At 39.7% G+C, this 26,723-nt stretch overlaps 1 protein-coding gene and 1 long non-coding RNA gene across 2 annotated transcripts in view; one reads left to right on the top strand and one right to left on the bottom strand.

Annotated features, from left to right (window-relative positions):
* The window catches only part of LOC129272344 (BLOC-3 complex member HPS1-like), a 38,492-nt gene that overhangs the window by 10,707 nt on the left and 1,062 nt on the right, over nucleotides 1-26,723 (bottom strand). Inside the window, exons 2-13 of the mRNA XM_064107442.1 lie at nucleotides 24,769-24,916; nucleotides 23,784-23,933; nucleotides 13,551-13,672; nucleotides 11,565-11,673; nucleotides 8,400-8,551; nucleotides 7,847-8,063; nucleotides 6,942-7,277; nucleotides 6,055-6,402; nucleotides 4,097-4,264; nucleotides 3,088-3,194; nucleotides 2,403-2,742; nucleotides 760-873 (exon numbers count right to left, since the gene is read on the bottom strand). Of these exons, the coding sequence (XP_063963512.1) occupies nucleotides 760-873; nucleotides 2,403-2,742; nucleotides 3,088-3,194; nucleotides 4,097-4,264; nucleotides 6,055-6,402; nucleotides 6,942-7,277; nucleotides 7,847-8,063; nucleotides 8,400-8,551; nucleotides 11,565-11,673; nucleotides 13,551-13,672; nucleotides 23,784-23,933; nucleotides 24,769-24,885 (2,280 nt within the window). The 5' untranslated portion in view covers nucleotides 24,886-24,916. The remainder of the gene's footprint in view (nucleotides 1-759; nucleotides 874-2,402; nucleotides 2,743-3,087; nucleotides 3,195-4,096; nucleotides 4,265-6,054; nucleotides 6,403-6,941; nucleotides 7,278-7,846; nucleotides 8,064-8,399; nucleotides 8,552-11,564; nucleotides 11,674-13,550; nucleotides 13,673-23,783; nucleotides 23,934-24,768; nucleotides 24,917-26,723) is intronic.
* LOC135156167 (uncharacterized) lies at nucleotides 21,029-22,736 on the top strand. Its single transcript, XR_010295321.1, has 2 exons — nucleotides 21,029-21,646; nucleotides 22,186-22,736. It is a non-coding gene; the product is annotated as an uncharacterized LOC135156167 (long non-coding RNA).

The following is a 26,723-nucleotide window of genomic DNA, read 5'->3' as shown; positions in this document are numbered from 1 at the left end:
AAATTATACTCAAGCTCAAAATGCGGGCCTTGGTGTTCAGCTTCTGGTCAAGAAATCGGTGACATTTTTAATTCCATGTTCAGTGTTGGAGCTAGAATAGGCAGTGTAGTAATTAACATTTTCAACAATAGCACCAGCACTACCACTGAACTTGAATCTTCTATCAAAGAGCCACTTATGCATGGGTCTTCAAAGTAGAGGAGATACCAGAGAATTGAGTCTTCTCAGACTGTTCTCACCAGTCATGCAATTGGTTTTACTTTGTAAAATCAATGTTCAGTGATGGAGCTACATGTAGCAGGGGCTCCAGAGCAATTTTGAAAGTGGGGGGCTGAGCCAAAAGTTGTGGGGGGGGGGGCTGAACATGCAAAAAATCACAATCAGATGGTAATTTTTATGTTTTTGGACACAGTTTTGGAAGAAAAAGGGGGGGGGGGGGTTTAGCCCCCCCCCCCTCTGTTTTATTGGCCCCTGTGTAGGGTAGATAGTGTAGTAATATCTCAGGGCGGCGGTTTTGCAATCCGATGACCCAGGTTCAATTCCCACTTGGTGCACTAGTGCCCTCTGCTACAGGATTTATCCTCTTCAAAAGGTCCCTCGGAGAGGACTATAAGCCTTCGGTCCTCTGGTTACTTGCTTACAAGCATTCATGCTCTCTTTAACATCACGTACAATAACAAAAATCACAATCATCACTATCACGACTTTCAGCACCAACGCTCACACTGATCTTGAATGTTACATTGGCATGCAACTTACGCCTGGGTCTTCAAAGTACAGAAGATACGAGAGAGTGAAGTCTCCTTCTCGGACCGTCTCCATCACGATGCCTTGCTGAAGTTTCTCGTGACACTGCTCAACCATGCTCCAAACCTGAAAGAAAGGGCAATTCATTCATTTCATTTCACATTTGATTGCATATAACAGTAAGATACATCAAAGATGTTATCCTTATACACACGGAATAAAAATAACAATTTGTGGAATTCACAAAGCCAAAGGGTCTATCAAAGTCAATAAGCTACATCAACCAATAAGGACTACAATAATCAAGTTGATTGGACTAGCAGTAGATCAGGGGTAATTGGGGTCGATCAAAGTACCAGAATTCCTCTTACTGGGCTACATTGATCGGTAAGGTATAAGCCTTCATCAAGTTGATCAAACAGCAGCGGGTAGCTGCCAGTGGATAAAGAGTAACTGGGGACAATATTGGTAAACCTACCGCATTACCCTTTTTACCCATATTTGCAAACAGATTATACATGTATATAGGCAGCGGAACATGAGGTGCAGACAGCAGACAAGAGGAAGCACCTCTTTTCCCTCAACCCAAAGCCCCACCCACTCCACCGCCCGAGCTCAATGATCCACTATCTTCCTGGTATATAAGATATAACAATAATTATATTACTAAGTGACAGTAATCCAAAATCCTGAGGTTCCTGATCACAATTTCTGACAAATTTTGTTGGTTGGATATTCATTTAAAGCTAAATGAACGTAGTTGCAGTAAAACACTGAATTCGTGAGAAAGTCTGTAAAACCAAGGTAAAGTATTGATATATCATCGTGGATCTAGATCTGGTACAGTTACATAAACTGAACTTTGTGAAATCATAATATCTAGCTAAAAAACGATCACACTGAAGATCGCCAACACAGATAGGCACACGTGGGACAGTGTATTATTATTGCTGGAATAAAGACCCGACGGAAGTGACCGAATCCGTGCTTATTTTGCTTATTTCTCAGCAATTACACAATTTCTTGCAGAATCCTTTGGCACATATTTTTTATTCATACAAACAGACACTTCGGTCATCATTATATTAAATTCTGTAAAAAGTCATTTTGAGATCGTTCCCACAACTGGAATTTATCTTTAATAATCTACAATACATCCTTTTGGTTGCACACAGAATCATTTGTTCACAAAGTGATCATTAGCTAGACCAAGCAACCAGCTTGATCAAATTGATCAGGGAGCAGAGAGACCCTAGCATTGGATCAGATGTATCTCAAGAATTTTTAATAAAAGAATGATTTCTGACTTCTGACTTTATAGCCTGCATTCTGAAGTCGGATTTAATTTAGACCATGGTCTAAATCTGTGCTGAAATTACAGAAAGCCAACAACGTCAAAATATTTGTTTACATTGTATGTTGCTCACGTCAACTGTGCTTTTCCCAATTCTTTATTGATGAAGACAACTATCTTATTTATCGTTCCCAGACAGTTAAGAATGATTTGTGAGTCAAATGAGCTGATACTATGAACCTTTCTTGTTAGAGATTTATGTCACAATTGGCTATACATAGTTAGAGCACAACTTTAGACCAGAGTTTAAATTAAACCTGACTTCAGGATACGGGCCTACATGTATATCTAGAGAACTCACCTTCTCTTGGAGAAGTTTCTTCTTGCCACCGACATGCTCCGATTCACAGCTGACGCTGATAGAGGGCGCCAGCACCTGGTCGGTGGTCCTGTTCACATGGACGAAGTGCACCAGACCCGGAAAGTCTTCCAGGTAGTTGGTCATGGTGATGTTGCGTTCCGCCCGCACCGCAAGGTACTCGTGGTAGAGGGTCAGGGAGTCTTCCAGGGATGCACGCACGTCCCCGATGACCGGCAGGTAGCGGGATGGGGGGCGTATCAGGGGGGCGTTGCGGTGGACGTAGCAGCGGGTGAAGATGGTCTTGAGGGTTTTGCCCATTTCCGAGAGAATGGATTCTAGTCTGGATTAATTGAGAGACATTGTGCGAAAATTAAGGAATGCTTTACTCCAAGGTTCAGAGTTTGTAAGCAATGGCCATCAATGGATAAATTTGAACATGTACAAAACAAATTGGAAATTTTCAAAAAGGAAAATAAACGATCTGAATGAAATGAATGACCCTCCCAACGAGCTACAAATACTCTGAATGGTGATTCCATATGTTTCTCCTTCCAATGTTTAAAAATCCACCAACTTGCTCGCTCACAGATTGTCAATACTAGCCTGAATTTATAAACAAGCAAACATTTAATGAATTGAACTTCACTGCTTAAGTCAATCCATAACATGTTCCATGTTAACTTACCTTGGTGCCATAGAAGCACTCGATCCCTGGTTTGTTGTCAAGCCACACCCCTTAGCGATCGTCCACTGCTTGATGAGACCTGTGTGGACTTGCTGTACACCTTGGATCTGCATAGGCAATCACAGAAAATACAATGATTCAAGGATTACAATTTGTGTTTCTCTTTATTACTTTTTTTTTCACTTACCCATCCTCCTCCACGTATATTTTCTTTTTCTATTCTCTAGTTTCTCTTCATTGTTAGATCTTCATTTACCCTTCCTTCTCTTCTTTTTCTTCCTCCTCCACCTCTGCTGCTCATTCTTCAACATCGTCTTCTTCCTCCTGAAGTTGGCCAAGATCCCCCTCCACTTTGTACAGCTTCTTTTAAAATGTTCGATGTATCGTATTTCATAATTTGACTTTTAATGGAAAATAAATCAATTATATCAAAATATAGATAATCAATCACGGCATCACCGGCATTCCATAGTAACAATTGATTTGAACTAATGAGTCCCAGAACACACACTCAAAGGCCCGTATTCTGAAGTCGGGTTTAACTTAAACTCAGGTTTAAAGTTGTGGTTTAAGTATGGATAGCCAATTGTTACATAAATCACTAACAGTAGAGATAATATTTCACCTCATTTGGGTCTCAAATCATTCATAATTGTGTAGGAAGTATAAATAGATTATTGTCTGCACCATCGATGAATCAGGAAAGAGCACAGTAAACATACGAAACATACAACTTAATAAAAATTTTGACACTTTTGGCTTCCCATAATTTTAGCACAGAGTTAGACCATGGTCTAAGTTAAACCTGACTTCAGAATACGGGCCAAAATCTCCAACACACCCTTGTGCAAACCCTTCACTCGAGTTAAGGGGTCTGAATGTGCATCCTACAATGTCTTGTGTAATGAAGGCCCTCCTAAATTGAAACAGCAAGTTTTATATGTGCTAGTCTTTGTGTGAAGACCCACTTTAAAATTTCAATCAGGGTTTGCGCCTGAAGACTACTTACCCTTGACTTCTTGACAGCATTCCCAAGCTGCTTGAGATCTGCATCCAGTTTCCCTACGCTGCTTTGTCTCTGGAGTGCTTCACTGGTCTCCTTCCTTGACAGGGCATTCAGGAGATCACTCAGGCGCTTCAAGCAGTTACTGACCCACGTCGCGACCTGATTGTTTATCTGATATAAGATAACAAAAGAGGGTTAAAGGGGACTCCAGCCTTGGTCATAAAATGCTGTGTTGGAAAGGAGAAAAATCAAACTTAATAGAATGGTGAAAGTTTGAAAGAAATCGGACAAGCAATAAGAAAGTTGTGGCTGCTTTAAAATTGAGATTCCGAAGACTATGTAGATTTCAAATTGGCAACTGGGTAAGTAAATTATGACAAGGGGCAATGACAACTTTCCCATAGGCCATGTACTTAATTATCAGGGATTTGTGGTTTTCTCCTAAGTACCAATTCCCCTGGGGCAGTAATGTAAATATAACCCAGGTAGTATATTGTTTAATGTTCTCATGAAAGAAAAATACAACTTGAAGTAAAGCTTTTGAAAAAATGACAGTTTAGCCATTTTATGTATTGGAGTACATGTAAGAGTAGTCTTTGCCTTACATCACTATGACGTCAAATATGCGGCCACCTTGAAGTCTCCATGGGTATAGTGATTACCAATATTACAAATTTAAAAAATTTATAAACTTTCTAATTGTTTGTCCGATATTGTTCTTTCACCTATCAAATTGTCAGATTTTTCTTTTTCCTCCAAAAATGAGTTTTTATTTGGGTTGGATTCCCCTTTAAGAGACAATATGAGAAATAAAAAAGGTTTTCAAGTTTCTTTGGAATAACCGTAGAGAGGATGAGATTTTGGCTTGTGTGGGGACGAGAGTTCCAGATACTTGCTCTATCACCCACACCCCATGCCCTTTTAGTTCTGGGCCCCGTCTTACAAAGATTTACGATTGATCCAATCAATCTCAATTTTATGGAAATCCATCCATATCATAATTTTTCCTTCAGGAAATTTGCACAATCCCCTTGGTAAACAAAGTGAAATCACAATGAATCTTCAGGAGAACAATGAATGTATGAATATACATCATATCTATAAAATATTTTGAACAAATTTGCATTCTAGATGTTGACGTTGCTAGCCGTCCATAGTTGTGATTGACTGGATCAATCGCAACTCTTTGTAAGACGGGGCCCTGGGTTTTCCTAATTCCATGGAATTAGATGAGCAAAGGCCAGTACGTGTAGATAAAGAAATACAAAAGAAATTTACATTGTCAAAGATTTTGAAGACCAGTCTAAAAACTAAATTTCTTAAAAGTTTGATATGATATCAGATTTGATTCAGTCAAATGGCACTATGGAAATAGGATTAAAATGCAGGAATTCTCAATTCTCTTGCTTGAATTCATTGTCCTGTAAGATTCTAAGTCAGTGCACACTGCCATTTACTACGATTCTTCACTCCTTGACCCTAAATGGCACTATAACTGCAGTGGAGCAATTACGAGTTGCAAAAAAACAGAACAAATATGGCAGTCCCCAATTATAATGCAACATTATCATAACTCTAAATTCTGATCAATTTAAGTATGAAAATTTAGAAACCCAACTCGATAGTTACATTTCCCTAAGTTTTAATATACACGTAGATATGGAAATTTAGTTTTAAACTGGTTAATTTTCATAGTGTTCGATGACACTGAATTTTTTATTTTTTACTTATTTCTTTATCTCTCTCTCCCTCTGGTCTCTGCCACAAAATCACTGGTGGGCAGTGGTAAAAAAAAAAGGAAGCTTATTGTTATGACAGAGGTCTCGTTATTAGAGATCATGATGCCAGATGTTGCAACCTTCAATGGCAAAATTGCTCATTTGCATGACACGATTTGGAAGATCATTTAATCACATGATGCAAATATTTAGTTCATGAGGATATCAACTTGCGATACTGACCTCCGACACCACCACCAACGTGATGCTCGGGAGGAGCCGCACGACATGGAGAACGTGGGGGCTGCAGGGGCAAGACTGTTGGAGATACACCATCATCTGGGCTGCATCATCCAGGATCCCTCCTGCTCTCCTATCCCTCCTACTCCTCCTGGTTGCCGCCCCCGACGATAGTGAAGCAGAAGTAGAATGGTAGCTTGTGGGGGCCTGGGTGGGGGTGGAGGGGGCCGGACGAGGCTGATGCAATGGGGTCGTGTTGTGGATGGACATGGCCGACTTGGAGGGAGTCGGTGGTTGATCGGAATTTAGGGTGGATGTGCTGCTGATGTCCGCATCCCGGGGTTTGGGTCCCTTGATAAGAAATTGAAAGGATTTTATCATATTTCACATAATTTCATAAATTTTCATCTTTTTATTGAGTTTTGAATATATAAAGCCAAGTCATTTTAATAATGCATGTAAGATAGTTTTTATATTACTAATATTACATTATAAACATATGTCAAGTACTCCTATTTTGATCCTGGTCATTCCGTTTCTTTACGATCATAGCAAGGTTGGGATTTTATAAAATCCATGATTATTATACAGATTTGTTGAAGTTAGAATTTTAGAGTGATTTAGCTGACAGTCCAAGAAGGAAAGGTGCATTTATTAAATCTCTTCAAGATTTATTATTCTACAATGACTACAAGTTGAGTGTAAGACTCTTAAATCCCAAAATCAATCCAAGGTATTGCAATGACTTGCTTTCTGGTTCCTTATAACAGAAAATAATATAATGATTTTTTCTACTTACAAATTACCTATCAATCACAAATTTGCCACTTGAAATTCACAATTTTGTCTAAATATGCTTCTTGTAATGATCCCCTTTATATTGGACTTACCTCAATGGGCGTATACCAGATGGTTTGCGAGTTTGGGGGTTCCGGGACACGCCCACCTGGAGTGCAGTCAATGGAAGGTATACTAGCCGTGTCTGCTCCATGACCCCCGGCCAGGTCACACCAGCTATCCGTATGAGAATCCTCCGACGTACTCCCCGACCTCTGACCTTCACCATTTGACCTTCGACCTGCTGATGACCCTTGCTGCTCTCCATCGTGTATTGGTTCTTGTTCGGTTTGAGGATTGGAACTGGCGTCCGGTTTCTCTTCTTCCGGGTCATCTGATGGCAAGGGGCTCCGGTCTTCATGCGTGTTGGCTGGACTATAGTACTGTGACTGAACAGGAAAAGCAGAGAGTGATGTCGATAATGCTGATAATCATGACATTCAGGGATGAAGTCATGGCCGGCCTTGAAGCCAATTTTTGCCGACCTTGGCCTCAGCCGTGTCATGTACACAAAGTCTACAGGAGAAGTTTTTTTTTCAGTGGCCTTGTGACACGGAAGTAACGGCATCGACTACATCCCTGACAATACTACTGCTGCTACTATTACTACCATTATGACTAGTTTTACAACTACCACTATTACTACTCTTACTACTACTATTACTACAACTTATATTACTAATAATACTACTACAATGGTTAAAACTGCTACTGGGGCTTCTAATATTATTACTGAATGCTGCTGGTGATACTATGACTACTGCTTGTACTACTATTACTATCACTTAAAATACAACTAATGATAATATCAATGATCAGACAAACAGTAACGATGACCACACTAACAGTAATACTAATAACAAAAATAAAAATGACAACAATATTGATCATTTTGAAGACACTTTCCCTGTTTACAACCTCTTCAGGTGAACTTGACCATTCTTTCTAAACATCTTACCCCATCTGAACCCCCTCCTTCTCCAGCACTCATGAACTCCCCATCGCTGAAGACACCAGACTGTCTGTTCTCCCTATCGGATCCTCCTCCTCCACCTCTCTGAGACGATGCTTCGTCTTGTATCTCCTGCAGAGGGCCCTTTGGTGCAGGGAAGAGGGACCGAGCCAGCGTCACAATCAGGAGGATGTCAGACTGGTGGAGCTCGGGTGCATTACGACTGGAAAAAAAAGGAATACATAAAAGGGTAAACGGCAACTTGGTCAGCATCTACACGTACTTGTTTGGTCTCATTCAACATGATATAATCCGGGTTAGTTTACAACCCTTTTGTTTGCTTACTATTTGGTCAAATTGCCAATTAGCCCTTTAACCATTTCGTCTAATTTTCAATCAGGTTATAGTATACCTATTTCGTCAAATATCCACTTGGTCAAACTCCACACCGTCTATACGATTCAATGAACTGTTTATGAACCAAATTTTCTAGCACCCGTGGGATCGTGGGTGAGGTTGACTGCGAAAAAATGAAGAAAAAACATCAAATTCTGATTACCTTGAATAGAGCTGCAAGAGCTTAGCTCCTGTAATCAACATGGCATGGGCTGCATTCTTATCTCCAGCAGACCTGAACTTGAGAAGGACAGATTCCAAGAGACCGATGCAGAGTTCATTCAGGGTTTGGTTGACTTCTAGAGTCTCGACAGCCTGAAGGCGGTTAGAATGCAGACAAAATAAAATATAACATGTAGAATGCTATAATACCTGATATTACATACAGTTGAGGCCAAAAGTTTTATAATACATACACCCATCGAATTCAGTGAAATTTGTTCGCTTGCCAAACATCGTTGAATTTACTATATCTTCAGAAATATCAATACTACCATGACAAATTTGGTATCAAATGAATGAGCATTTTAAGTTTTTTCAGATGATTGGGATGCCATTGGGATTAAAATATATTTCAGGTGGTATTTTCTTTGAAGAAAAAAGCATTATTTGTGCCAAATGTATTCTATCGTTTGCTATTATATTTTCAAACATCGTTCCATAGAAATATATAAAAGTCAAATCTATGATTTACGCAGTATATTGCATTTCCTATCATGATATGTCACCACTGAACAAAAAAGTGTATCTGAAATGTTTGTGTTGAGAAGTAACTAGCACAGATATGAAATGTTTTTGTCAAGTTTTTATTTTTAATTTGTCTAAAATATGAAAATTTTGCAGGGAAAAATGACACCTAAACATTTTTCAGCCCCTGAAAACAAAGCAATGTGATGAAGGGGCATGACATACTCATTTGTTTGATATCAAATCTGTCATGATAGCAGAGATATTTTATAAGATAGAGTAAATTTTATGTTTGGCAAGTGTCAACTTTTTTTTAAATTTCGTGGATGTATGTAAACTTCTGGCCTCAACTGTAGGTTGTGGATCGGAAGGAGACTTGAGGACTTGATGCAGATGTTGGGTTTGGAAGAAGCAGTGGATCGGTTTGCGAGGGAGAATGAAATATGTTGGTAATAGGCGCGTGCTTTGGAGGGATGACAGGCCTGGGAGGCCCTCCCCCCCCTCCCCGGCCATATGAACTCCCAAAATACCCCGGCCTAGATAGGGTTAAAGCTTTAGATTTACTATTACTATTACTTATAAAGATTTTAATCAGTGATAAGTCAATATGCCATCATGTGATACTACATGTAGCTGCAAGGTGTAATACATGTATCTTGGGATTTGACATCTACTCAGTAACTATAACTGTGTTGTATTGTAAAGTACACGGTGGAATCAGGCCTGAGAGTGGCCCTTTTAAAAAATATCTGTTTTTTGTGAACGTAGGGAGCGAAGTGACCATAGTCTCGCACCTAACGGTCCAGGGGCAACGCCCCGGAGGGGGTCTCCACAGACTCCCTTTTTAATTAGAAAAAAATTATTTTATTTCAAGAATTCAGTTTAGTTTTGGGCCAAGGCATATTTTGTAATGAAATATCTGTGTAGTAAAATCTGACTGAACCAAAAAAAAAATCAAACATTTATCCATTCTATCACGAGAAAAAACAGGCAAACATTGACAATCTTATTCATGTAATTTCACCACACAATGGTTTCTAATTGAGGACAAGGTTATATCATAACCTTGTAGTTGTACATTGGATAAGTGAGGCTAGATCTACCTACATAGATCTAGTCTAAACTAAATCTAATTGATAATTGATTCCTTTTTTTTTATTATCTAGATCTAGATTATGATTTTTATTTAGATTTGGCCATGTGTTGCTTGATCATGCCCCAGCCGCCATTCACGTACTTGACTTCCTTATTACACCATGTACAGTAAAGCTTTATCGGGATCCTCAATTTTCCGTATGCACTCACTTGCCACCCTTCCATCCACTGATTTTTCAACCCACTTCCAAGTCCATTTCTCACGAACTGAAGCGTCGATCCCTTTCACCCTCGCCTCTTCACCTCGATCAAGAAATTTCCGTTGAAAAGCCATAATTTTTCACTAACTTTTCTTGTTTTTTCGCTCGCACGGAAGAACTCCCGTATCGACAAATCACCGTAATCACGGCTAGCGCTAACCCAGGGAGCTCCTGCCCCCTTCGCGGGCGCGGCCGGGCCGGAGTTCCCTGGGTTATCCTAGCGCCTAGCCTGCATGCATGAATTGAATGCAGCCATCGCGCGCGCACGGAGTGCACGCTGTTTCCTCCACTGCAACGCGCGAACGGTCTGGTGGGTAATACAAAATGGCAGCGCCCATGATCAATACCGACCGTGTGCAATAAACTTCAAATAGCCGTCGAAGAATCAAGTTTTCGAATGCATTTGCAATTTTCATAAAAAGTAACGACAGCAAGTTGCCAGAACTTATAACTTTGTGTGAATTTGGGCCCAATGTGCCCTTCATTTTCTAGCAATTTTTGCGAATAAGGCATTGAAAATAGACACCCTAACCCCCCTTAATTTTAAATAGGGATTTACATCGATCTCGAAGACCACCTATGTTGGTGAAAAAATATCGGGAACCCGATAAATATCGGGGAAATCTCAGGCCTGGGTGGAATTAAGGTGACATCATTCACTGCTTTGAAACTGCACAGTCAGGAAGTTTGCTTTTATGATGCACAAACTAGTGTGTACACGAAGTTTGGATGAAGCACACGCAAGCCGTGTTTTTTCTTTTAGGACGTATCAAAGCTGCAGCAAACTCTGATGGTGAAACTACATACAACACAGTATACGATATGACAGATATTGTCTAGTCTATCTGTTCAATAAATAACATTCCAGCTTCCCTCCGATCCAAAACTATATTTTCCCCTCAGGAGAATATTTTCCCTCAGCGCTGTGTGCTCCATGCATAACATAATCCCTTGGGAAGAACATACATCTGACAGGGAAATAAAATATTACATGTAGGCCTATATGCAATCTCTAGGTACGCAATATCTGTATTATTTTTTTTCTATTTTCAAGTACGAAAACGATACTTTTAAAGATACTGACAAAGCACTGGCGGATCCAGGGAGAGGCATAATGAAAATTTGTAATACTGTAAAAATGCTGTTCAAACAGAATTGTGCCCCCCTTTTTGAAATTGAAGACCTTACATTTTTTTTTGCTTGTCAATTTTTTTCTCGGGGAAATGCGACCCCCCACCTTTGGAAAATCCTGGATCTGCCCCTCTGCGACAAAGTATGTGACTCACCTCCAAAAGAAAGGACTGTTCCCTGTGGTACAGCTCACACCAGCTGTCCAAGACAGAGCCTAAGGTATCCCATAATACATCTCTCTGACTTGGACTATCCTTACGTAACCTGAAAAGGGCAACAACAAAAAATCACATGATGAAATTTTTAAAATTTTTATATTTTCAGGGACAAGGGCACTTTTCTATAGGGCACATTTCTAAAAATTCTAATTAAAAAAAATTATAATTCCAGTAAAATTTGGAAAATGAAAAAGGACACCAGAAATATCCAAAGCCAGTGAAAGAGGCAGTAAGGCCAATTCATAGGGCATTCAAGGCATTGGTCTTTGCTCTTTTCAAGCCATATGATCCTCAGATGTAAATAATCATACATACATGTATCTGTAAAAATCCCATTACATTACATAGGGACAGAGATTTTCCATTTGCAAGTAAATCAAAACAGGAAATCCATTCTTTACTTTTCATCTGAACATTCACTGAATTTACATGTAACTTTGCAAAAAGGAATTCATATTTTTGCTGTGTACATGTACATTTTCTATAACAAAATGGAATTTTCACTTCAAATTAACTTTGAAATGGAATTACATGTACAGGTTTGCAGAAATGAAACAGATAAACTGTCCCTAATTACACAGCACACCCTCATGAATGAACATGTACATAATAAGCATTATGATTATGATGATCCACAGCATTTATATTGCACCATATTTCTTTAAAAAACATTCATAGGCGCAGACTCATCCAATTAGGCTAATAACTACACAACTGCTGAAATAAGTGAGTTTTGAGAGACGATTTGAAGAGCTCAATGCTGTCAATTTCACGGAGCGAAGAAGGGAGGGAGTTCCTCAGGCATGGAGTGATAGAAGAAGAGATGTATTGAGGGCGGGGGGGGGGGCATTATGGCCCCCCTTCTGATCTTGGCCGCAGTTTGCGTGGTCGCGCCGAAATTTGGCATGTACATTCTTTTCCACATAAACTACAAGCAAGTACAAAAAAAAAATCTGAAAATGATAATTTTTTATTTATTATGAATAAATATTCAAATTTATTCGGGAAAAACATTATTTGCATATTAACACCCAATTTCACTGCAAATTTTCTTCCTTTTTTTTCCATATGTCATCTTTTTAATCTAATTTAAAGGTTTCCACAAAGAAAAATTGTGAAAGTGAATTTTTTCCTCATGTATTTCTCTGTTTTTTTATCTTTGTTTATCATTGTTTTTTTTAATGGAAATTATTACAGACCATTTAAAAACTAAATTAATCAAGCAGACCAATTAGAATGATAAATAATCACCCTTTTTATGAATTTCATTTCCCATAGACTTTGTACACAAAGTATCAAAATGAGCCATTTTCAGCGTGACATCGTCTCATTAAAAGTCAAGTGGCGTTAGGGTTAGGATGCCATACCAATATGTCGCGAATTTGGTCTCAAAAGTTGCGCGAGACTCAAAGAAAAGTCGTAAAATTTTGCGGCGTTATCTTTTTTCATTTCGGAAATATCGCGTGTGATGGGTACATGAAGAGTGACACCAGTACCAGATGAGCGCAAGCCAAGACGCACACAGCGTTTTTCTATGAGGGAGGTCACATACCCTGGAGCTAAACCATGCACAGCCTTGACGGTGAGGAGTACTTTGAATTTGACCCTGTACTTAATTGGAAGCCAATGTAACTCCGTGAGAACAGGGGTGATGTGGTCCTATATCTTTGTACCAATTAGCAGGCGAGCAGCAGCATTCTGTATGCCTAGGAGTATACCCGCATTATACCCATCTTGTTACATGAATACACCGTTAACCCGATTAAATGAAAAACGAGCAACAAATACAACCAACCTCAATAAGAGACATAATAATCAAAGACTAATAGGTGACCAGTGAGAGGCCAAATTTAGTCTCCAATTATTCTATCTGTATTCAATGTTCAAGATTAAACTGTGACAGAAGGTGAGAAATGTTCTTACTGCTCTGTTGCTGCACCATAGAAGAACTGAATAATGCGATGAAAGACCAAGAGCTTCTTGTGAAGGAATTGCTCAGTCTCCTCTCCGTCTCCATTGACAGTTATGTACAGGTGCTGTCCAAACTGCGAAAAAAAAGAAAAGACAGGCCCTTGTTTACAAAGGTGTACAAAATTAATCTTTGGCATAAATCTGTTGCATAACTGTCAAGGAATGAGATTTCACAACCCTATCTTGGCTGGTACATCTATGTGGCATATTTGGACTTCTGGCCCATGTTATACAAAGAGTTGCGATTGATTCAAATTCAAACTAAAAAAATTGAGATTAATCTTAAAGGGTACAAAGATAAAGAGACTGATACTTTGATGCCAATCTCAATCAGAGTCCGAGTTTTATTTTGATCCATTACAATTTTTTTTTTCAGATAGACCCTGAAACCATGGATGGTGAAATAACCGTCCAAATATAAGGAATCATCTAGATTAAACTTTCTTGAATTAAGCTCATCATAATTGTAATCTTTTTTATACATGAATTTTACTTGGATAACACAATATCAAAGTATGTATTCTTTTGATTGCACGTTGTATGCTTTACTTCCAAGTATTCTATGGCCCGTATTCTGAAGTCAGGTTTAACTTAGACCATGGTCTAACTCTGTGCTAAAATTATGAGAAGCCAAAAGTGTCAAAAGTTTTATTAAGTTTTATGTTTCTTATGTTTACTGTGCTCTTTCCCGATTCTTCAATGGTGAAGACAATCATCTATTTATACTTCCTAGACAATTATGAATGATTTGAGAGCCAAATGAGCTGAAATATGATATATCTATCTACTGTTAGTGATTTATGTACAATTGGCTATCCATACTTAAACTACAACTTTAAACCTGAGTTTAAGTTAAACCCGATTTCAGAATATGGGCCTCTGTGTCTTATGTGTTCCAATTTTTATATATATTAATTCATAACATTTATTAGGCGCTTACATGTACTACAGACATTTCTAAGCGCACTGTATTGCTTAAAATGGTTCATTCTAGGGGGAAAAATGACACAACTAATACAAATACTAAAAGTCAAAACTGGTGTGCACCTCCAATTGACCGACCCACAATTTGTAAATCATCTACTAAACAGGTAGGTTTTGTGTAGGGTCTTGAACTGACTTACGGACTTATATAACCAATTTTTCACTATGTTTTTGTTTTCTGTCAGGCAGCAACAAGCTTGATAAGCCTAACCTTCTTTAAGGTACGATCAGATTTCATAATAATTAATCATATATAGCTTTATGCTTTGTGTTTCTGTGCTTTACCTTTAATAATTATTATATGACACCTAGATAGATCCTTGTGATTTGATTGGTTGTTTGATATCATTCATTCAGCCCATTTTGCAATGACGTTGTAGTGACAATTTCTGAGTTTATTTTTAGGATATCAAAGAAGCCTGAAATACTTTTATGTGATACTGTGTAAAACAAAAATCAAAAGCACTTTTATGTGATACTGTGTAAAAAAAAAGAATCAAAAGCAATTTGGATATTTTTAGTTGGACGCAAAGAAATTTCCACCTGTTATTATTAAAGACAGTATTTCCGGAACAGCAGGTGAATTTCAAAAGAAAGCATTCCCAATACGTGTTGAACCCTAAGAGACACGGACTTAGTAATAATATGTAAATAATGTTTTTCTTGGTTACGAAAAATGACCAATTAGATCTCGCCCTGTAAGGGCGGTTTCGTGCGTTCTTAATTAACGATACGGGACTCTTAAAAAAAGCCCGGTTGCTGATACTTCAGCAGAGTCGTCTGTGTTCAATTTTGGTTACATCTTTTTCTATGGGGATTTGAACCAATATCTCCCCCGAGACCGTCGGCTTAGCTCCCGACAGCGTACTTCACCGATGCTGTTTGGGCTCGTCATTTTGTAAAGGAGAATTAATGGACTCCTGGTTTAGCTGACTTTTTACTTCTTTTTCCTGATGTTTATCGGGTATGTACGTTTAATATTTATAACAACATTTATAGTAAAAAGAGAAAAGAGATATTTGATATAACTAATTTCTTGACAAAGTATTTGTACTGAAGAAATTATGCCGAGTACGTTTGTAGACAACTTTATTTTTGTATAAAGTGTCATCCACATGAAATGTCGAATATTATAAGCAAAAATAGATCTTTGAAATTATTTACGTTGATTTATATGTCATTGCAGACAGCTTAGTATTTAATCGATCTTCAGTTGTCGGTATTATGGAGAGTTTTCCGATGTATGCTATACTTGATAGTGAACATTGTTATTTGACCTTGACATTATGAAAGTCATTCTCGTCGAATTTCTTAAAGGCATATAGCCTGGTTTTACATGATGTACTTTTATATTTTGTTTAGAATTGCTGCTAAATAGACAATTCTCACTGTCATTATTATGAGATGATAAATTATATCTTTACACGTTTTGAGGTCGTTTATCTGTGTTCGACGACGATAAGTGTATTAGGACACTGTTTGTTTTATTTTGATAATTGTCAGGTTCCACTGAGACCCTCACCATAGACGATTTTTTTGTCCTACATGACATCGATCGAGGATCCATCTAGACTGCTTTTCCACTCTCCGTTGTATACGACAGGCCTAGCTACGTATTCCACCATTCCAAGTTCAGGTCGAACTCAATTCGCCAAGTAGATCGAACTGTCAACTTCTCAACGCTTTGGCCTATTTTGGAGTTTATATCCTATTTTATTAAATAATTAATTGCTCTGTTATAATTCCTTTGAATATACGACATAACTTTATTTACTGTCTTCAGATATTTGATATATCATACAGGCATTTCTTTGAGTTGTAAACACTCTGTAAATTTGTCAAAGAAAACATTCGAATCATTTTAATTATAAATCGAAGTCATCGAACTAATTACAATGTATTTTGTCAAGTGCTTATTTTTCTTGAATGATCACGTTTAGCTAAAAAGTTGGGGTGTTTGAGTCGCCGTGCTTGTTGTTGCTTGTTTAGTTTTCCCCCTGTTTTTTCCTAGTCCCATTGATTGGTGTGTTTGATTTGTCTTTGTTTTTAAAAAGAAACATAATATTTTCTCCACCAAATTCACCAAAATACTCAGATCCGTCCCAACAAAATGGTGATCCCGACGTGATCTGAAAGGGAGCTACAAAATAGTAACCCTTAACCCTTATAGCGGCGAAACAGATTTTATATAATATACATATAAAGACGTGATCTTTCAGGATAGATAACGCACATTGGAGTTGAAGGAATTAGAATAAGACTGTCATATTCTTATTAATATAGGAACAGTGTAATAGGTAAGTGCAGTGGTTGTACGCTCGCGCTCTTTCACAATGTCACAAGAAGATGCCGACGCGAAGTCTACTGCTGACTCTGAGAGCATACTTGGAGCAGTTGCTTTAAAGCTGCCGCCATTCTGGCGAAACGATCCGGAGGTATGGTTCGCGCAAGCGGAAGCCCAATTTGCCACGCGCAATATCGTAGTTGAGAGTACAAAATACTCTTACGTTATCGCGACACTACCACCCGAGGTAGCACAGGACATTCGCGACGTCCTGATAAACCCCCCTGTTAGTGAGCCATATACGACGCTAAAGAAAAAGATCATATCGCGAACGACGGAATCGGAACAGAGAAGAGTACAAATGTTACTCACAGAAGAAGAACTCGGAGACCGAAAACCTTCTCAATTATTACGGCGCATGGAACAACTCGTCGGAGATCAGAAATTAGAAAGCGGTATACTTAGGCAGTTATTCTTACAACGCTTGCCGCCTAATGTTAGACTGATCTTAGCCTCCACGAGTGAGTCGCTAGCGCTATCGGATCTGGCCGCATTGGCAGATAGAATTCTCGAAGCGCACGTGCCTGTCGTGAACACCGTGGCGCCGGTGACTGATGCAGGGTCACATGCTATCACGGTTAAGCCAGCCCAATCCGGAGATATACAGGGTGCGAATTCAAACCTTGTAAGGCAAATTGCGGATTTGACAAAGCTCCTTCGCGAGTTAGCCACAGCCGTAGGGCAATTGAAACACGACCGTAGTCGTAGTCGAAATCGTAGTAGAAGCAAGACTCGTGATAAACGTGATTCCACGCCCGTCAGTGAATCGCCCGAAGATAGAGGATATTGTTGGTATCATTCTCAATATGCTGAGAACGCGCATCGCTGCAAGGCACCCTGCAATTGGAATAGTCAGGGAAACGCATAGACCAGAGGGTTGGGGCGACAAACCCAACTGGTCAACCGGATAGTCGCCTATTTTACATTAATGATATTAATTCGCGAAAGAAATTTCTGGTTGACACAGGCGCGGCTGTGTCGGTAATCCTCCCGACAAAGCAACAGAGGGTTAAACCTTCTACCTTGAAACTACGCGCAGCTAATGGTTCGCGCATCACAACTTACGGACAACAGTCGCTTACGCTAGATTTAGGCGTACGTCGCAGCTGCCGTTGGATATTTATCATAGCTGACGTAACCATGCCTATTTTAGGTGCGGACTTTCTGCACCATTTTCAATTTCTTATTGATATGGCAAAGCCGAGGCTTATTGATCCCCTAACGAACATGCAAGTGTCAGGTAGACATACGGACACTGTGTCACTTAGTCCCGTATTTGACACGCCTGAAGCTATTGATGCGTACACGAAGATGTTGCGTGATGAATACGCTGATATCACGATACCCGTATACCGTTCGCAGGACGTTAAGCATAATGTGGTACACCACATTGAAACGCGAGGACGACCCGTTACGGCTAGGCCGCGTAGACTCACCGGAGACAAGTTAGACATAGCTCGTAATGAATTCCAGCATATGCTTGATTTACATGTAGGCATAATTAGGCCGTCTAGTAGCCAATGGGCATCGCCGTTACACATGGTGCCGAAAAAGACTGCCGGTGATTGGAGACCTTGCGGTGATTACAGGGCACTTAACAAGGCTACCGTACCCGACCGCTACCCTGTACCCCATATTCAGGACTTCACCGCGAATTTGAATGGAAAGCGCATATTTTCCAAGATAGATTTAGTTCGTGCATATCACCAGATACCCGTCGCGCCAGACGATATTTGCAAGACGGCTATATGTACACCTTTTGGCCTTTATGAATTCGAACGAATGCCGTTCGGTCTGCGTAATGCTGCGCAATCTTTTCAGAGGTTCATAGATCAGGTCATTCGTGGACTACCGTTCGTATATGCTTATATAGATGACTTACTTGTAGCTAGCGATAGTGAGCTAGAGCATGAACGCCACCTACGTCTGCTCTTTGAAAGACTTAGGGAGTTTGGTGTTGTCGTCAACCCAAACAAGTGCGTTTTTGGCCGATCGGAGCTAGAATTTCTAGGTCACCGTATCAACCGCGATGGAGTCAGTCCACTCCCGGACAAAGTGGATGCGATTCGGAACTGCACTGTCCCCACGACATTGAAGCAGTTGCGAGGATTTCTCGGGTTAGTGAACTTTTACCGTAGATTTATACCTAACTGCGCGCATATCCTCATGCCTCTCACGGACCTCCTGCGCAATCGTAAGAAGCGATCTAAGAAACCGCTAGATTGGTCGCCTGCTTGTACGACCGCTTTCGTTGAAGTCAAAGAGAAACTAGTGCAGATTACGTTATTGGCCTATCCAAATTCAGATTATCCTCTGAGCTTGATGGTCGACGCATCAGACCGCGCTATTGGTGGAGTTATTCAGCAACTCCACGACAATGCATGGGAGCCAATTGCATTCTTCTCGCGGAAATTGCTACCTGCTGAAACAAGGTATAGCGCATTCGGGCGAGAGTTGCTGGCCATTTACTTGGCAATTAAACATTTTAGGTACATGCTAGAAGGTCGTCCTTTCTGCGTTTATACCGACCATAAACTTTTAACATACGCATTAAACGCCAAGCCAGATCGTCATAGCCCCCGCGAAATTCGGCAGTTGGATTTCATATCGCAATTCACCACAGACATCAGATATGTCAAAGGTCAAGACAATGTGGTGGCTGACACCCTATCTCGACCCGATATCAGCGCCTTGCATACCGAATCTCGGATCGATTTCACGGATATTGCGGAAGCACAAGAAACCGATTCAGAATTGCAAGCGTATCTCAATTCAGAGGTCAATTCTAGTATGGTGCTCAAAAAAGTACCAAGGCTCACCACTGGTGGCTCGATCGTATGCGATACTTCTCACGGACTCACCCGTCCTTTCGTCCCGAAGATTCATAGGAGGGCAGTTTTCAATGCTATCCATGGACTCTCTCATCCAGGAGTCCGAGCAACACAGCGTGCGATTACCGCTCGTTACGTATGGCCCGGGATTAATAAGGATGTGTGCAAATGGGCCCGAGAATGTCTACCGTGTCAGAGGTCAAAGACTAATAGACATGTAAAAGCCCCACAAGGGACTTTTAGTACCCCAGATGCGCGTTTCGCACACGTTCATCTGGATCTCGTTGGTCCGTTGCCCCATTCGAATGGTTATACATATCTACTTACGTGTATAGACCGTTTTACCAGATGGCCGGAAGCCATCCCGATAACCGATATCCGCGCAGAAACAGTTGCCAAAACCTTCGTAGAAAGGTGGGTTGCCATGTTTGGTGCACCCAGCTCTGTCACCACCGATCGTGGTAGGCAGTTCGAATCACGCCTTTTCGCGGAACTAACTAAGTTGTTAGGTACAACCCGCATCCGAACAACCGCCTATCATCCTGCGGCAAACGGGATGGTAGAGAGATTTCACCGTCAACTTAAGGCTGCTTTGAAGGCTTACGAGGATCCTTCTCGATGGAGTGAACAATTACCTTTGACACTCCTGGGTATCCGTTCTACCATTAAAGCAGATTTGTCATGCTCATCAGCAGAGCTAGTTTTCGGGACAACTCTGAGATTACCCGGACAGTTCGTTACGGCTGAGCGAACTGATGTAGATCCGAGTGACTACATATCCCGGTTACGTAGACACATGGCGTCATGTACACTTACCCCTACTAGAGCGAAGCAAGGATCGACGCATATCCCTAGAGATCTTTTCTCGTGCTCGCATGTATTTGTTAGGGTAGATTCTGTTCGCAAACCGCTACAACAGCCATACAAAGGACCGTATAAGGTGCTAAAGCGCAAAGACCGCTTTTTCACGCTTGACATTGATGGCAAACGCGATCAGATTTGCATAGATCGTTTGAAAGTAGCATACATTCGTTAAAGTTATCGTTAAAGTATCGTTAAAGGCAGAATTCCAAGCTCTGCGGTAAAGAGTGCAGTGCAGAGTTCGCGCACGAGTACACCCACTGCACCTATCCGAAAAACTCGATCTGGACGATATGTTCGATTTCCAGAACGTTATATTGCAGTTTGTTAATTAATTATCATAATTATGTATGACTATTATACTGTGTAGTTCTGTTGATAGTAAATAGCTTGTCGTAAGTAGACATATTCATGACTTCCTTACTAGGAGGGGATTTTATGTAGTGACAATTTCTGAGTTTATTTTTAGGATATCAAAGAAGCCTGAAATACTTTTATGTGATACTGTGTAAAACAAAAATCAAAAGCACTTTTATGTGATACTGTGTAAAAAAAAAGAATCAAAAGCAATTTGGATATTTTTAGTTGGACGCAAAGAAATTTCCACCTGTTATTATTAAAGACAGTATTTCCGGAACAGCAGGTGAATTTCAAAAGAAAGCATTCCCAATACGTGTTGAACCCTAAGAGACACGGACTTAGTAATAATATGTAAATAATGTTTTTCTTGGTTACGAAAAATGACCAATTAGATCTCGCCCTGTAAGGGCGGTTTCGTGCGTTCTTAATTAACGATACGGGACTCTTGAAAAAAGCCCGGTTGCTGATACTTCAGCAGAGTCGTCTGTGTTCAATTTTGGTTACATCTTTTTCTATGGGGATTTGAACCAATATCTCCCCCGAGACCGTCGGCTTAGCTCCCGACAGCGTACTTCACCGATGCTGTTTGGGCTCGTCATTTTGTAAAGGAGAATTAATGGACTCCTGGTTTAGCTGACTTTTTACTTCTTTTTCCTGATGTTTATCGGGTATGTACGTTTAATATTTATAACAACATTTATAGTAAAAAGAGAAAAGAGATATTTGATATAACTAATTTCTTGACAAAGTATTTGTACTGAAGAAATTATGCCGAGTACGTTTGTAGACAACTTTATTTTTGTATAAAGTGTCATCCACATGAAATGTCGAATATTATAAGCAAAAATAGATCTTTGAAATTATTTACGTTGATTTATATGTCATTGCAGACAGCTTAGTATTTAATCGATCTTCAGTTGTCGGTATTATGGAGAGTTTTCCGATGTATGCTATACTTGATAGTGAACATTGTTATTTGACCTTGACATTATGAAAGTCATTCTCGTCGAATTTCTTAAAGGCATATAGCCTGGTTTTACATGATGTACTTTTATATTTTGTTTAGAATTGCTGCTAAATAGACAATTCTCACTGTCATTATTATGAGATGATAAATTATATCTTTACACGTTTTGAGGTCGTTTATCTGTGTTCGACGACGATAAGTGTATTAGGACACTGTTTGTTTTATTTTGATAATTGTCAGGTTCCACTGAGACCCTCACCATAGACGATTTTTTGTCCTACATGACATCGATCGAGGATCCATCTAGACTGCTTTTCCACTCTCCGTTGTATACGACAGGCCTAGCTACGTATTCCACCATTCCAAGTTCAGGTCGAACTCAATTCGCCAAGTAGATCGAACTGTCAACTTCTCAACGCTTTGGCCTATTTTGGAGTTTATATCCTATTTTATTAAATAATTAATTGCTCTGTTATAATTCCTTTGAATATACGACATAACTTTATTTACTGTCTTCAGATATTTGATATATCATACAGGCATTTCTTTGAGTTGTAAACACTCTGTAAATTTGTCAAAGAAAACATTCGAATCATTTTAATTATAAATCGAAGTCATCGAACTAATTATTTTGTCAAGTGCTTATTTTTCTTGAATGATCACGTTTAGCTAAAAAGTTGGGGTGTTTGAGTCGCCGTGCTTGTTGTTGCTTGTTTAGTTTTCCCCCTGTTTTTTCCTAGTCCCATTGATTGGTGTGTTTGATTTGTCTTTGTTTTTAAAAAGAAACATAATATTTTCTCCACCAAATTCACCAAAATACTCAGATCCGTCCCAACAACGTCATCAACCATGCATTTTTTTATCCATTCATCGTGCAATTTTGGATCCATACGATTTTGTCCATTGCACGCGCGCACCGAGACTGCAGTTGCAGGCACTACCAGTGCGCATGTTGTAATGACGTAAAAATCAACAGACCGAACTCGCACTGCATTCGGAGCATGTTTTGCATCCAAATTCATAAATTTCATATGGAAAAAACCCTCAATTTTTAGGTGTCATATAAACCAAATAATGAATGCTTTTTCATTTGTGCAATGGACAGAATACTTCATTTGGTGAAAGATGAAATAATGATCCATTCAACTTGCATACGCCTCGTAGAATGGATCATTTCATCTTTAACCTCATGAAGTATTCTGTCCATTGCACTCATAAACATTCATTATTTGTATAATATAACCCAGTAATCAAATCCATCACGATTTCACACATAAGGTGCACCATATCCACTCCCTGAGGAGCATCATTCGACCATTTTATAAAATGCATTAATTATATTGAAACGAAGCTTTGCGATGCAATAAAATGTAGAATCTATACAAGGACAGGGGGTTGCCAAGTAATAATAATTATAATAATGTCATATTTTACCAAGGGAAGCCACTTCAGTTCTGAAAACTGTTCTACCAGCGGGCCCTGCTTAACATGATAATGTTATTATTATTACCCCGGCTTTAGCATAGCTACCTTGATCAGGCGCTCGAGCATTCGAGGAATTTCTTTCTGCCGGGTACCCATTCACCTCACCTGGGTCGAGTGCAGCACAGTGTGGATAACTATCTTGCTGAAGGAAAACACGCCACACGCCATGGCTAGGATTCGAACCTGCGACCCTCTGTTTGAAAAGCGAGAGTCAGAACCACTTGACCACGACGCGCCCTTTCAAATTTCACGATACCTTTCAAATTAAGCCAAAAGTATCATAATGATTACTAGGCAATCCTGCCAAGTGCATAGCAGGTAGTGGAAATACTATGTCGTAGCACACTACTCACTTGTTTCATGACAAAGATGAAGTCATTGTTACAGGTAATACTGGAGTAAGGGCAGTTCATTTCCGATGAGAGAAGTCCATGGGATGCGATGATCGGCGAGAAATACTGCGTCACGACACTGATGTCTAAGTCCCCAAGGATCTCCTCTGGCTGTGAAAGAAAAATGGGAAAGGCGATTGCAAAGATCTGATCATCATACTGATTATAAATGTATTGCCATTTGGCATTTGACCAAATAGGTTTTCAGTTCACTGCACATACATGTGTAGTGAAAACCTGTGTAATGTATAACAATTGTAAATTAATACGTACCTTCGTTTGTAAAATTATTATCTCTCACAAGTCTTATCTTATATACCTTTCAAATTAAGCTATTAAGCTTATATACCATATTAAAAACCAAAAGTTGAGCATAATTACACACCACTCTTATGAAGCACTACCATGACAACAATGATTCTATTTTTCATTTAAAGTATAGGCCTATGTAGTATTTTTTTGAACCAAGCTCTTTAATACAGACACATGAAGAAGCAAGATCAGGAAAAACTTTTTAAAAAGGAGGCTTTTAAACTCCTCATTCTCACACCCTATACTCTCTCCCACTAATAGTCTTGGCTTTACCATCAAATGATCTTCATAACAACCTTCAAAGAGTAGGCTAATACGTATGGACCTACATGTACCCCATATCTAGGGTTGCATCATATCCAATAAGATTTAACTAATTTCATATCAAATGTGCAGGAAACAGAGGAGGACGAAGTGGAAGATAGCAGAGAAGGAGCAAGAGAAGGAGAAGGAACAGGGGGAGAAGGAACAGAAAGATGAGAGGGAGAAAAAAATTAATAAAATGAAGTGGAGGAAGAGAGAAGCAAGAAAAAGAAGAGGAAGAAAAACGAGAAGAAAAGAAGAAAAAGAGTAAGAGAAAAGGAAGAGGAGGGGGAGATGGGGGGGGGGGGGATTTGTTGCCTATGTCTGTTACCTCTGTCAGGCCCCGATCATATGCAGACTTGGCAAGGTGCGCCTTGAACTCACAATCATTCCACATGAAGACAATGTCTGGCATGCTAGGATTCCGGACTACCAGTAGGCACTTCATCTTCGAGTCTTTTCAGGCAGACACAGATCTTCTGTTTACAAGGATAAGAATACATGTATGGACATTGAGTTCAGCATACTCTTGCCTTTCCATCAATTCTCCCCATCAAATTTGATCAATATCACAATCCAAGAAGACTGACCAGTCATCATTATGCCTTATTGGCGCAATGACAAGGCATCATTATATTTACAAATAATAAACATCATATTTGTGTAATATGCAAATCCATTTTTCCAACAATAGAGCTAGTATAAGTGCGAGTCAGCCGAGTGCCACACAAAGAGAATGAAGAGAATGATTCAAATTAAAATGACAGATTCTAACTGCACTGGATCTGGAGTCCAACCAATTTGAATAAAATAATTTTTTTGGTCTGACAAGGTAAGTGGAGTCATCTTCCTCTTCTTTCTGCACTATTCAGTATTCTATGAACACTGGATAAGAAACATGATAATTTAACAAATGGTGCATAGGGGGTCTAGTCTAGAATCCTCACTTCACCATGTTTGGCTGTAGTCAAGAAAGTACTTTTACGAACTAATATGACTTATAAGCCTAAGCCAATGCAAGGCCATGAAGGCAGAGCAAAGACAGAGAGAAGAAAAGACAAAAAGCATAAAAGGACACTGACGTCACTCGTCAGTATAATAGACAGGTTTTTTAACTTTTTTTTATTAAAATTGATAAAAAACCTACCAAATGATGTTCTAATTACTATAGTATTAATATTCATCTAGATCTTGTCTCAAGATTATAAAATAAAAATGCAAGCCAGGCCCAGCCCCAGGGCCCACTCTCACACTAGTCGTCTCGTACGAGGTTAGTTAACGTCAGTTCAGTCATGTTCGTAATTAACCCAGGCCAGAAAGCTCCGGGAAGCGGGCCGGAGCTCCATATGAGTTAGTTAAAGTTGAATTAAGAAGACGATTCCAAATATTGAGATATTTACATTAATAGCAACCTTAAAACCCCCCAAACACTAAGAGGTGATTCGACCCCCCATTTTCTTTTTTCAAAATAGTGAATTTGAACGATTTATCCCTACCCGTTTTCCATGAGTTCGCTCCTGCAATGCCTACCGAGACGGGTGTTCTTTGAGTGTGACGTCACCAGGGGGTATTCGGTCTCGGTGTAGTATACAAGGCAGTGCCGCTTTGTGTACTATGCACGTACGCCTTCATATGGAATAACTGCAGTTGAAGTTGTATCTGCGAGCCATAGAACTTGCAAAGAGGAAATGATTAAAATATTTGTGGCCGTACTATTATTCCAAATATGTAAATTCCCTCAGAATGATACCATAGACCCTAAAGGAATAATTTCAAGGTGAATAATATGAAATTTGATCGAGATCTTCTCATCAGTCGATAACGTAGCAGACGTGTTATTATGACATATTTATCCGCGTGTGACGCGGCTCTTGCAAAAAAACACAGTTGGTTGCGGAATTGCTTTGTGCCGACCGGCCGCCCGCTCCGGCGCAGCTAGCTGTCGAGCTACCGTACCGCATACCTTTCTTGTTGTCTTCAACCATAGATATGTATACTAATTACTATAATATCCCTCTGTCTTCAACTCACTTGCGAATTGCGTTTGTATGTGTGACGGTGACCCCTAGCGTAATTAAATATAGAAAACAACTCAGAAGGCCGAGAAAGAATAATACGTTTGGTTCAAGATTGTTCTGTGGAATGAGCTATGAGTGGAAATGATCCAGAGGATATAAAAGTGGAGTCAAAGACAAAAGAAAAGAAGAAAAAACGCCAGGGGATCGCTGCACGGCCATGAACTAAGTCGACGTACCAGACCATAACAGTACACTCAATGCCTGGGTG

Source organism: Lytechinus pictus, chromosome 12, assembly GCF_037042905.1.
Source record: "Lytechinus pictus isolate F3 Inbred chromosome 12, Lp3.0, whole genome shotgun sequence".
NCBI lineage: Eukaryota > Metazoa > Echinodermata > Echinoidea > Temnopleuroida > Toxopneustidae > Lytechinus > Lytechinus pictus.
This window is presented reverse-complemented; position numbering and strand designations above follow the sequence as displayed.